The sequence below is a fragment of the Erinaceus europaeus genome, chromosome 3, assembly GCF_950295315.1.
Source record: "Erinaceus europaeus chromosome 3, mEriEur2.1, whole genome shotgun sequence".
NCBI classification, from domain to species: Eukaryota; Metazoa; Chordata; class Mammalia; order Eulipotyphla; family Erinaceidae; genus Erinaceus; species Erinaceus europaeus.
This window is the reverse complement of record NC_080164.1, coordinates 102,391,721-102,404,701: the sequence shown is the minus strand read 5'-3', so window position 1 is coordinate 102,404,701 and position 12,981 is coordinate 102,391,721. Positions and strand designations below refer to the sequence as shown.

General features: G+C 39.5%; 1 protein-coding gene across 4 annotated transcripts in view; it reads left to right on the top strand.

Annotated features, from left to right (window-relative positions):
- Positions 1-12,981, top strand: part of CTNNA2 (catenin alpha 2) — a 1,425,261-nt gene that overhangs the window by 1,277,196 nt on the left and 135,084 nt on the right. For all 4 annotated transcript variants that reach the window (XM_060187717.1, XM_060187715.1, XM_007531774.3 and 1 more), the window contains 2 exons: positions 6,903-6,995; positions 8,908-9,064. In XM_060187717.1, coding sequence (XP_060043700.1) covers positions 6,903-6,995; positions 8,908-9,064 — 250 coding nt within the window. The remainder of the gene's footprint in view (positions 1-6,902; positions 6,996-8,907; positions 9,065-12,981) is intronic.

Genomic DNA, 12,981 nt, shown 5'->3' with positions numbered 1-12,981 from the left:
ACCTGCAGGGGGAAAGCTTTGCAAGTAGTGAAGCAGTGAAGCAGTTGTCTATCTTTCTCTTTCCCTGTCTATCTCTCCATACTCTCTTAATTTCTGGATGTCTCTATCTAATAAATAAAATTAGTTAAAATATTTTAGAAAAATCCTCACCATATGTCATTATAAGAGTTTTTCATGATCCCAACCTAGTTATTTTATCTCTGTGTCCATGGAGTATTTCTATTGCTTTCAGGCAGCTAAAATTATTATCACAGGGTTATGGAATGGATGCCAACTGCAGCACAAATTTAGTTTTTGAATCACGTCATTTTCTTAGAATCAGCATCAGTGCTCTGTACTGGTTTATTGTCTTTATAATCATGCTAATGGTATTTTTTGCCTGTTTCAACAATTCAGTGTGCCTTCAGGAGAACCAAATCATTCTGAACATCCAGACAGTTGTGCTAATCAAGCAATCAGGTTAGAAATATAGTAAGACTCTTATCTCTCCGGGATATGTTTACTAATTCCCATCCAGCTCTACTGACAGTGTCTTTGTTCTAAACTCTAAAAGCATTTATAGTCAGCAGTACACAATTATTGCTACATGCTAGGTTGCCTCCCCCCTCCCCCAAGATTGCCTTTTAATTTTTCCCCTCCTTGTTTTCTTTTATAAGGCTCTAAAAGATATAAGATTTGGCTTACTCTTTTCATGTTTTTCTTCCCAAAATTCATTACTCTTTCTGAAGCTGGGGAAGAGGGTTTCATTTCGAAAGAGATTGTTGGTAAGGCTGTGTCCAACATCTTCTGGCTTTCGAATAAAATACTAATCTGTCATGCTTATTTTTGCTCACTTTTTAAAATATCTAGTGATCCTAGTCCAAAATTCTCCACTCACCCCAACCCCTATCTCCTTATGAAGATTATCAGCTGCCTCAACTATTAAAAAGGGAAATATAAGGGCCAGGTAGTGGCTATCTGGTTAAGTATACATGTTATAATATGCAGGAGTCTGGGCTTCAAACCCCTAGTCCTCACCTGCAGGGAGAAGGAAAGCTTAGCAACTGGAGAATCAATTTTGCAGGTGTCTCTCTTTCTCTTTCCATTCCCCCTTTCCCTTTTTATTTATCTTTGTCTCTAGCCAATAAATATTCAGTGTTGGAAAAGTAGGATGGGGGCCAGGTGGTGGTGCACCTGGTTAAATGCACATGTTACAGTGTGCAAGGACTGGGATTTGAGCCCCTGGTCCTCACCTGCAGGGGGAAATCTTTGTGAGTGGTGAAGCAGGGCTGTAGGTGGCTGAAGGTGTCTCTGTCTCTCTCCCTACCTTCCCCTTCCCTCTCAATTTCTGGCTGTCTCTATCCAATAAATAAATAAAGATAATAATAATAATAATAATAATAATAATGCCATGATGTATTTTTCTATGCAAAATTGTGTTATGATTTTCTGTAATTATATAACTCACTAAACACATAATTATGCCCTTAAAAAAAGAAAATAAGGGAGTTTGGTGGTAGCACAGTGGGTTAAGCGCACATGGTGCAAAGCACAAGGACCAGTGTAAGGATTTTGGTTCGAGCTCCCAGCTCCCCACCTGCATGGGAGTTGCTTCACAGGCAGTGAAGCAGGTCTGCAGGTGTCTATCTTTCTCTCTCCTTCTCTGTCTTCCCCACCTCTCTCCATTTCTCTCTGTCTTATCTAACAATGACGATATCAGTAACAACAACAATAATAACTGACAATAAAATAATGACAATAAAAATACAAGGGAAAATAAATAAAGTTACAAAAAATTTTTAAAAAAGAAAATAATAACTGAAAACTATCATGAGATGAGAGGTTATACCTGTCAACAATTGTACTGTAAACCATCTCCCCAAAAGTGAAAAATTAAAATTAAAAAAATTATTTTTTTATAAAAGGAAAAATATTGTCATCTGAAAGTAGGACACTAGGAGCCAACAGGTGGCTTACCAGCCGAGCTTACACAGTATAATGTGTGATGACATAGGCTAGAGCTCCAGGTCACCACATAGCATCACTGCATTGGGAGGCTTCAGGAGGAGGGGAGTACTGTGCAGTGTCACCTAGAAGTGGAACAGTGTGCTGTGTCACCTGGAAGCAGTAGAGTGGTATGCAATATCACCTAGGAGCAGTAGAGTGGAGTACAATGTCACCTGGGAGTGGTGGAGCAGTATGCAGTGTCATCTGTTTCTCTTATCCTCTAGCTAAAGTGGGATTGGTGTTTTGTTTTGTTTTTTTTTCCCCTACAAAGGGACATTTGGGTATTTACAACACCATTTGAAAACCATACAAAACTATCAACTTAAAAATTAGCAGTTGACATTGTTATGAAAAGGCTTCTAGATTCATTGAGTTTCAAGTTCCACCTGTGGTTGCCTTGGCAATGCCAGACCAAAGTGAGACCCCACAGGCCAGAATTTTTCCACCTCTGATCCAGCAATGACTGGTGGGGGGAAAAAAAAAGAGTGCACAATAGTTTGCAGTGAGTCAATAAATGAAGCAAGCAAGTAGAAAGGCCTAAAAAGATACCTTAAAGTACATAATGAAATAGACTTAGACTTAGATACCCTCCTCACCTACTTCCTATTACACTTCCCTCAGTCACTCCAAGGCTAATCTTATCAAAGTAAGAACTACAAAAGTTGAATAAGAGCAAGAGACTGGCATACTTTAATGATGACTCTTTAGTCACCATCTTTCTCTCTCTCTCGCTCCCTCTTCCTTCCCTCCTTCCTTCCTTCCTTCTTTCCTTCCTTCCTTCCTTCCTTCCTTCCTTCCTTTCTTCTTCTTCTTCTACTTCTTCTTCTTCTTCTTCTTCTTCTTCTTCTTCTTCTTCTTCTTCTTCTTCTTCTTCTTCTTCTTCTTCTTCTTCTTCTTCTTCTTCTCCTTCTTCTTCTTCTTCTTCTTCTTCTTCTTCTTCTTCTTCTTCTTCTTCTTCTTCTTCTTCTTCTTCTTCTTCTTCTTCTCCTCCTCCTCCTCCTCCTCCTCCTCCTCCTCCTCCTCCTCCTCCTCCTCCTCCTCCTCCTCCTCCTCCTTCTCTTCTTATTATTATTATCCTTCTCCTTCTCCTCCTCCTCCTCCTCCTCCTCCTCCTCCTCCTCCTCCTCCTCCTTCTTCTTCTTCTTTGCCTCTAGGGTTATTTCTGGGGCTTGGGGCTTGGGGTTTGGGGCTGACACTACAAATTCATGGCTCCTGGCAGCCATTTTTTTCCATTTTATTGGTTAGGGCAGAGAGAAATTGAGAGAGAAGGGAACAAAGGGAACAATAAAGAAGGAGAGAGAAAGACACCTTAGACCTGTTCCACTGCTTGTGAAGGGACATCCCTGCATATGGATAGCTGGGACTCAAGCTGTGATCTTTGTTTGGGTCCTTGTGCTTCCTACTATGTGCGTTTAACCCAAGCCTGATTATTTACAAAACATTTTGGCAAGAATATTTTTATAAGCTGTTCATTTCTCAGGAGATTACAAATATTGTGTGCCTTTCCCTAATGTCACTAATATTTGCCTGTCTACCTATCTGTCTATTTATCTATCTATCCATTCATCTAGCTATCATTTATCTTTTTTTCTTTATTAGGGATTAATGGTTTATAGTCAACAGTAATCTAATCATTTATCTATTGCTATTAAAGACTTGGTCTAGAGGTATTATCTCTAAGAATACTGACAGTTTTTATTTTTTACAAAGATGGAAATAGCTGTTACCCCAGACCATGTTGCTGGAGCATTACATGTTCATATTACTATGAAATCATGTGCTAAACTCTCCAGCACTAGTCTGCTGATACAACAGAAACCATAACTTTTCAGAGAAAGCAAGCACAGTGGAAAGCAAACAAAGTCATCACTTGCATTTATCAAGAACAAGAGATTTTTCAAAAGCAGAAAGAAGAATTTAGTTGGGAATTAAAAAAAAAAAAACCTCCAGAATTTAAATTAAATAAGTGTGCCTTCACTACCCCATTGTGACTTTTTTCATGTCACCATGCACAGGAACACTGTGCTTAAAACATGGACCAGAATGTAGAGACCACTGTTAGCACCACAACATTTGCTAGAAGATATTGTGTAGGTTTAATCCCCAGCACCATAAGACAAAGCTGAGCAGTGCTCTGGTGTCTCTCTCTTGCTTTTCTCTTTCTTTCTCTCTCTCTTCTCTCATTGAAATAACTAAGTTTAGTTGGTGTATTGCACCAAAATAAAAGACTCGGGGGTGGAGGTGGCTTAGGTCCCAGAACATGATGGCAGAGGAGGTCCTACTAGGGGTTGAACTGTTATGTGGAAAACTGAGAAATGTTACACATGTATAAACTACTGTATTTTACTCTCAACTGTAAACCATTAAACCCCCAATAAACAAATTTAAAAGTAACTAAGTTTAAAAAAGAAAATAATGTGGAAATATTTTAAACTGAATTTAAGCAATAAGTCAGTTTTGTCTTTAAGACTATCTTTATATGTACTCAAATTATAGAGGAAAAACTTTAAATTTTTTTTTAGTTATCTTTATTTATTTATTGGATAGAGACAGCCAGAAATTGAGCGGGAAGGGTGGGATAGAGAGGAAGAAACACAGACAGACTCTTGAGCACTGCTTCACCACCCTTGAAGCTTTCTCCCTACAGGTGGGGACCGAGGACTTGAACCTGGGTCCTTGCCCACTGTAACATGTGTGCTCAACCAGGTGTGCCGCTGCCAAGCCCCAAGGAAAAATTTTTATCTATTGTTTAATTCACTCAATAAAAACACACTGGACACTGATTTCATGCCACACATGACTTCTGCACTGGGAAATTTAGTATTTCCCCCAACACATGAATACAAAAATGTATATTTATCTTTCTAACACTTTTGAAACTATGAATAAAAACTATCTAAAAAAAACTAAAGAAAGTGTAAAACTTAAGTAGCTAAAAAATCTGCTGTTTCAATATCAGTATGTGGTTTCTGAATGTGTATTTTCACTGGAATAAAGAATCCCCCTCTTCTTCCATAAAAACTTCAAAATAGATTATTTGTTGTAATGATAAAGTAATCTTTGAAAGTACACTTACTAATACTATGTGTCCATTTCATTTTTTGCTCTTAAGAAATACTACTCTGAATGAGAAATGATTAGTAATTGAAACTCCTGGATGCTAGCTCTCTGTGTTGCCCACTGCCCAGCACTGTTTACAGTTTCTTTCCTACTAAGAACCATACACACATGTACCACTTTTTTGTGTGTTTGTGGTTGTTTTTACCTCCCAGGGCATCAACATGTGGTAGGGAAGCAGACTGACAGCTGAATATTAAAGGGCAGGCAGCTCTGAGCCTCCACCTGATCTCTGTCTCTTCTGCTTGTTCTGCTTATCCTCTTTCCTCAGACCTTGGTGGATTTTCAATTCTTTGCTCTTCTAGTCCCTGTTCTCCTTCCCTCTTGACATCAACCTGATGAAATTAATCTAAGTTTGGATGGAGACTTTCTGTGCCATTGATCTGAACCAATCAGTCTTATCCTGTATTATGAATGCTCACTTCTAAAGGAGGAAAAATAACACATGTTGGAATGCTTGACCATTCAACTATTTAGGTTGCTGTAATGTTTTAGAAAACTCACATTTGAATTTATTTATTTATTTATTTATTTATTTATTTATTTATTTATGAGGAAGATAGGGGAGAGCAAGAGAAAGAACCAGACATCACTCTGGTAACATGTGCTGCCTGGGATTAAACTCAGGACCTCATGGTTGAGAGTCCAGTGCTTTATCCACTGCACCACTTCTCAGACCACTAGATTTGAATATCTTTATTCTAGATCTTGTTCTATGGAGTAGTCAGAAGTACGTAGTAACTTGTTGCCAGATTCACCTCATATCTGCCTGCTTGCTGGATGCATTGTAGTAGGTCCTAAGACTAGACTATTCTTGACTGCCACAGCAGGCAGACCTGTGTGACTTGGGGTAGGATACTTTTATTATTTTCTAGTTTATTAAGAGTCTCTTTTAAATCCTCAACCATGCCCATAATAACTATTTATATCATTGGTCATAGTATAGTACTAATGTGACTGATGTCACAGTTCTCCACACTCAAGGATTAGTCTTAGAGGGCTCAAGTGTAGGTGATTAGGGAAGTCCCTATGGGAAAAGTATCTTGCCTATATATACTTGATAATTTTTATTCATTATTGTCATCCCAAAGTGTGTGAAACTTTACGGGATTGTGGCTTACCTTTTACTTCCACAACAACTGATATTTAAAATATTCTCACATGCCTGACGTACTTGTATCTCTTCTCCAGAGAGGGTCAATGGCAGTGTTTTACTGATTTAGAAACCGGCTGTCATCTGGCCTGAGCCCCTCACTACTGAGGGTATTGTTGATATTTTCAAGTATGAGGTCTTCAGCTCAACCTGTGACTAGTCATAATGCTCTGCCTCCTCTTTCTCTTTCCCTCTCATTAAAATACATTTTTTATAAGAGAGAGAGAGAGAGAGAGAGAGAGAGATAACAAAAGCATCTTTTTTAGGCATGTGCTGTTATATGAATCCAATTCAGAACCTCATGTATACCAGGTCTGTGTTCTTCCACTGTCCATCACTTGGACCACTCAAAATCAATGCATCATTTTTTAAAAATTAAAAACAAATTTAATTTGAACAATGTAATTTAAATGCCTTGTTGTGTGTGCTTTGTGAATCTCAGTGCGATTATCGGTATTAACATCCTGATTTCCTGGCAAAAATGGCTGCTTAGTGTGAGAGCTATTATTTGATTTAACACTCTAGGGTGCCATTGCTTCTCTGTGAGAGGATCCTCTGAATGTGCACTCTCCAGAGGTTAGGCCAAGCCACAGTGTGCATTTTCTTTGCCTCAATATGATTTATATTTAATTGTTCCTCAATTCAGGTTGCCAATTTGGCCTGTTCTATCTCCAACAATGAAGAAGGGGTAAAATTAGTCCGGATGGCAGCCACCCAGATAGACAGCCTGTGTCCTCAGGTAAGCCTCATTCACTTGATTTCTTATCTTTTAAAATAATTTTATTGGGACTGGGTGGTGATACACTTGGTTAAGTGCACATGTTACAATGAACAAGGACCCAGATTCTAGCCCCCTGTGCCTACTTGCAGGGCGAAAGTTTCATGAGTGGTGAAGCAGAGCTGAAGGTGTCTCTCTGTCTTTCTCCCTCTATCTTCCCTTCCCTCTCTATCCAATAAATAAAGATAATAGAAAAAATAAAATCATTTTATTTGGGGAAATAATGGTTTACAGGATAGTTGTTGATAGAAGAATCTAATTTCCAATCTCCTCATGATAGGTGTCTATATTAACCCCCAGCTTAGGTACTTTTAAAAAAATATTAATAGTTTGTTAGAATATTGCAAAATTACATTATATAATGCCATACCACACCTACCACCAAAGTTCTGTAACCCCACCCTCCCTCCTAGATAACTACCAGAGTTCTCACAAATCTTACAGTTTGCTTGCTTGCTTCTGTTTTTTTTTTTTTTTGCAAGTTAAAATAAATCAAATCTCTGGATTCCACATATGAGTGAAACCATCTGGTAATTGCCTTTCATCTCTTTACTTATTTTGCTAAGCACCATCACCTCCAGTTAGGATCCTCTGTTCTCTCTGCCTTTTGACATACCCCACCCCCAAGGTTTTTTTCTTGGATGAAATAAACCACATCCTACCACAAAACTAAAGATCACTTATGGACTGATCCATTTCCTACCCTTTTAACTACTATAATCTAATAAGAATTACTATGTAAATTTTCTTTTTTTTTTACTGGTATTGAGTTTGTTGTGATTATTTGGACTATTATTTAAACAGTTCAAATCTACTTACCTTATCTGAACAACTAAATTATATGCTTGCACATGCTGAAGATAGGAATTATACTTCTGTCACAGATTTACTAAGTAAATAGTACTTATCCAGTAAGCATTTTTTAATCCTTCCTTCCTTTCTCCTTTCTTCCTTCCTTTCTTCCCTCTTTCTTTCTTTCTTTCTTTCTTTCTTTCTTTCTTCCTTTCTTCCTTTCTTCCTTTCTTCCTATTGCTACAAGTGTTGTCACTGGGGCTCAGTGCCTGCACAACAAATCCACATTTCCTGGTGGTCATTTTTTTTTTCCTTTTTCTATTTATTTTCTTTGATGAGACAGAGTGATTGAGGAGAAAGGGAAAAGAGAAGGAGATTGAGATAAAGAGGGAGCTAGAAAGATATAATACCTGCAGACCTGCTTCACCACTCATGAAGCTTCCCCTCTATAAGTGGGGAGTGGAGTCTCAGACCCTGGTCCTCACACATGGTGATATGTGTGCTCAACCAGGTGTACCACTGCCTGTCCCTCCAGTAAACACTTTTTAAAATCAGGAAGTAATTACAATGCCTTTATGGAGAGAGGGAAGGAAGGCAGAAAGGAAAGAAAGGAGGGAGGAAAGAAAAGAGAAGCAGGGTTGTCAAGATAATTCACCTGGGCGAGTACCTGCTTTCTGATGTATCCAACCCAGATTTTAACCTCCAGAAAAACCATGTGGGAAATGCTATAGCAACAGAGGAAACATTGGTGCTGTGCTAGTTATCTCTCTCTCTCTCTCTCTGTATATCTCTGTTTGAAAACATTGTCCTAGAGTGGTAAAGCCTCAGCAACACCAACAAAATAACAGGTAAATGAATGCTAGCTTATAATCAACTTCACCTCTCTCTCTCTCTCTCTCTCTCTCTCTCTCTCTCTCTATCTGTGTGTGTGTGTGTGTGTGTGTGTGTGTGTGTGTGTTTCTCTTGAACATTGACAATCCACTCATCTGTGGAAGCTACTGAGTTTAGGGTTTTAATCTGACTGCTGTTTCCTATTTGACAAAGAGTGGTCACTGTGCCCCTGATTGTTTCTAATAACTAGGTCATCAACGCTGCTCTCACATTGGCTGCCCGGCCACAGAGCAAAGTTGCCCAGGACAACATGGATGTCTTCAAAGACCAATGGGAGAAGCAGGTCAGAGTGCTGACTGAGGCGGTGGATGACATCACCTCTGTAGATGACTTCCTTTCTGTCTCAGGTAATTATGGTCCTCAGGCCCCACAACAAAGTGGGTGTAGAAGAGTAGCAGGATGATAAAGGAGCATCTGTACAAATACCATGAGTTGGTGACTCAAGTGTATCCATGGCTCTTTGACTTTCCAGGAATGTGCTATAACAGCCTGTTGAAAATTATTTGGTGTACTCAATACTTCATGCCTCTGAGACAAAGTATTGGGGTGAGGGGCAGCTCTTTAGTAAAGGAACAAAAATCCAGAATTTATTATTTATAGGTTCTTTTTTAGTTTTTAGAGTTTTCTTTTTTCTTTAAAATAAGATGGTCTTTTGACAGATATGAATCTAGAAAAAATGAGGAGCAGTTTGTTTAATCTTCATAATTTATGTTAAACATTTTTTAAGTATTCCAGTTTAGCATGTTAAGTGGTAAAAGGGTCATTTTTCAAATAAGTGAAGTCACCTCAGTTTGTGATATATCAGATAAGAAATATTAGCCACAGAATAAACCCATTAAATTAAGCCTGGGGAAGAGTCAGGTGGTGGCACACCCAGCTGAGGTCACACATTAACATGCCCAAGGGCCAGGGTTGGAGCCTCCATTCCACACTTTCAGGAGGGACATTTCTTTAGCAGTTAAACACACCTGCAGTTGTCTATCTTTCTCCCCTTCTCTTTCTTCCTTCCCCCACTCAATTATCTCTGTCCTATCAAATAAAATACAAGAAGAGGAGGAGGAGAAGAAGAAGAACAACAACAACAACAGCAACAACAACAACAAGAGGAAGAACAAGAATAAGGAGAAGAAGAAAATGGCCTCTGGGATCAGTGGACTTAACATACAAGCACCAAACAACAGCAATAACTATGGTAACAATAATAAACAAACAAACAAACCTGGGAAAGACAGGAGAGGCAATGATTATACAGAAAAGCTCTCATGCTTGAGGCTTCCAGGTCCCAGATTCAATCTCCCACACTATCATAAGCCAGAGCTGAACTGTGCTCTAGTATAAATAAATAAATAATAAAATAAATAAATATAGGTCTAGGAATCCATAGGCTTGGGGTACTTACTTAATGAGGTTATGTAAAGACTTTAGTGAAAGCAAGCAGAACTGATCAGCACTGGAAATGAAAACTTTCTTCCCTATAAATGAAGTCCAGCTGAAAGATGTTAGTGGGTTTGAATAAATCTTTTTTTTTCATTTTTTATTTAAGAAAGGATTAATGAACAAAAACATAAGGTAGGGGGGGTACAACTCCACACAATTCCCACCACCCAATCTCCATATCCCATCCCTTCCCCTGATAGCTTTCCCATTCTCTAGCCCTCTGGGAGCATGGACCCAGGGTCGTTGAGGGTTGCAGAAGGTAGAAGGTCTGGCTTCTGTAATTGCTTCCCCGCTGAACATGGGCGTTGACTGGTCAGTCCATACTCCCAGTCTGCCTCTCTCTTTCCCTAGTAAGGTGTGTCTCTGGGGAAGCTGAGCTCCAGGACACATTGGTGGGGTCTTCAATCCAGGGAAGCCTAGCCAGCATCCTGGTGGCATCTGGAACCTGGTGATTGAAAAGAGAGTTAACATATGAAGCCAAACAATTTGTTGAGCAATCATGGATCCCAAGCTTGGAATAGTGGAGAGAAAGTGTTAGGGAGGTACTCACTGCAAACTCTAGTGTACTTCTGCTTTCAGGTATATATTTTGCAGTAGTTTATGGATACGTGTGCACATAAGCTCTCTCTCACAGAAACTGGTGTATATCTAGGTTATGGGACTTTGTTAGAAAGTGAACTACCTGAGATGAAATTAGAGTGTACTGTAAAAGGAAAGGTCTCACCCGAGTAATGAAGCTGAAGGGTTGTCATTCCACATGTGAAGTCTCTGGACACAGTCTGAGGTGAAGCATGTTGAGGTGGCAATCGTTGTGTTGGTTAGGTTGTGATCGGCGGATGCAATATTATTTGGTTTGGATTGGGAGATGCATACAGGAAAGTGGGCCCTATCCAAGGGTTCCAGGACTGGGGGAAGTAGGGGCTCTATAGTGGAAATGTGAGGTTCCTGCTGTCTTAGGGTTCAAAAAGACAATCGATAGTTAATGTTATCATCACATTATTTGGTAATTGGGTTAACTTTGAAAAGTCCTTTTGTTATGGTTTGCTGTACAGTATCCAGTATCTTGTGCTATTGGATGCTTCTAATCTACTTGGTCTAGGCTTTTAGCCAGTCTGACCTTTTAACAGATCTCATCAATGTGGTTTCAGAATTGGGCTAGCTGCCGAAAAATGATTCATTCTGCAAACACATCGCACCAAACCCAAAGACTTTATTCACCTAGTAGGGTCTCTTTGGGCAGACTAGGGGAATATCAGTCTCCCTCTTGAGTTATTAAAATAACCAAGAAGTGGCTCTAGAAAAATTCAAATTAAGGGACCGGGTTGGTGGTCGTACACTTGGTTGAGAGCACTTGTTACAATGCACAAGACCTGAGGTGTGTGGGTGGGTGGGGGATGGTGTTCGCCACTGGTGTCTCTCCTTCTCTATCTTACCCTTCTCTTTCAACATTTCTCTGCCTCTCTTCAATAAATAAAATATTAAAAAAGAAGAAGATAATTAAAACTGATCAGGTTGTGATTATCTCTCTAGCTTGTAAACCTAGTACCTGTCACTTCATCTAGCACTAGCCTTGATGAATGTCTGCTTGAAGCCTAAGAGAGAAGACTCATGGCTTTATTGTTGGTAACCAGCAGAGAGACTCTCTACATATGATAACAAGGAAGATATATCTGGAGGAGGGCTTATTCTATTTGGATGTGCCCTACAGGTGCAGAAGAACTAGATAATGAATTCCTATTGAGGGCTTGTGTCAATCTTGGTGTGAGTGCAGCCCTGTCAATTTTGTAGATTTGATGGATTAATAACAGCCATCTTTGGAACCATGTAGGGCAAGACAAGACAGATGAGGAAATAACCAAAATGTAGGCCAACTGTTGATAATTCTGCCTAACTCTAATTGCTTTAATTCTTACTAAAACTTCTATAAAACAGGGAATAGTAGTATTCTAAGTCTCTCTCTGAGAAAAATAAGTCATAGGACTTTCTGTTGGAGCTATGGCAATCTAGTCACTGAACTTTGGCTCTTCCCCCCAAAAAAAAAAATTCAACAAGATACATCATATAATTTCATCAGAGAATACCTGGGATTTATGACAAAAAAAGGAATGTCACTATCTGAAGATTAGTGACTATGTGTGAACAAAAGGAGAGGGAGAGAAGGACTCATGCAGAAATGCAGTGCCACGTTGCTGGTGGGAGTCATATTTAAAATTTCCTCAAATCCACTTGGGAAATTTAAAGGGTCCCTGTGGAACTACTCAGGAGCTGAATGACTTTAAAACGGGAATTTGGGGGCTGCTCTTTGGAGCTACAGAAACCACAGGCTCCTAAGCAAACTCCAGGGAATCATTCAGAGAACCTAGGGACAGAAGATGGTGCCCTTGTGGCATCTGGGAAGGCTGGTAAACTGTGAGGTGTCCCAACTGCCATAGAGACCCTGGTTATCAGAGTCAGACTGCCCTGCAGGCAAGAAAAGTGACTAATCTCAGAGCAGAATTGCTACTCTAAGGAATCAGTCTGGGAAGAGAAGGTAGTCTAGTATCTCTCCTTCTCCCCACCCTTCCTTAGGTCTCTGTTTAAGGGGCATAAGGTGCCATAATACTACTTAATTTCAAAGCTCCTTCTCCCCCTCCACAACTCACATACAAAGCAGAATCCAGCACCGCCTGTGATCAGTAACAGAAACCAAAGCAGGAGGGTCAAACTAGGAAAACACTGGCTCTGTAAAACCAGATGAAGACCATAAACTTAATATAAATCCAGGAGAGCTATCAGAGAACAACAGGGAATATATTGTCAGGAAATTTAAAAGTATATAAAGCTCCCA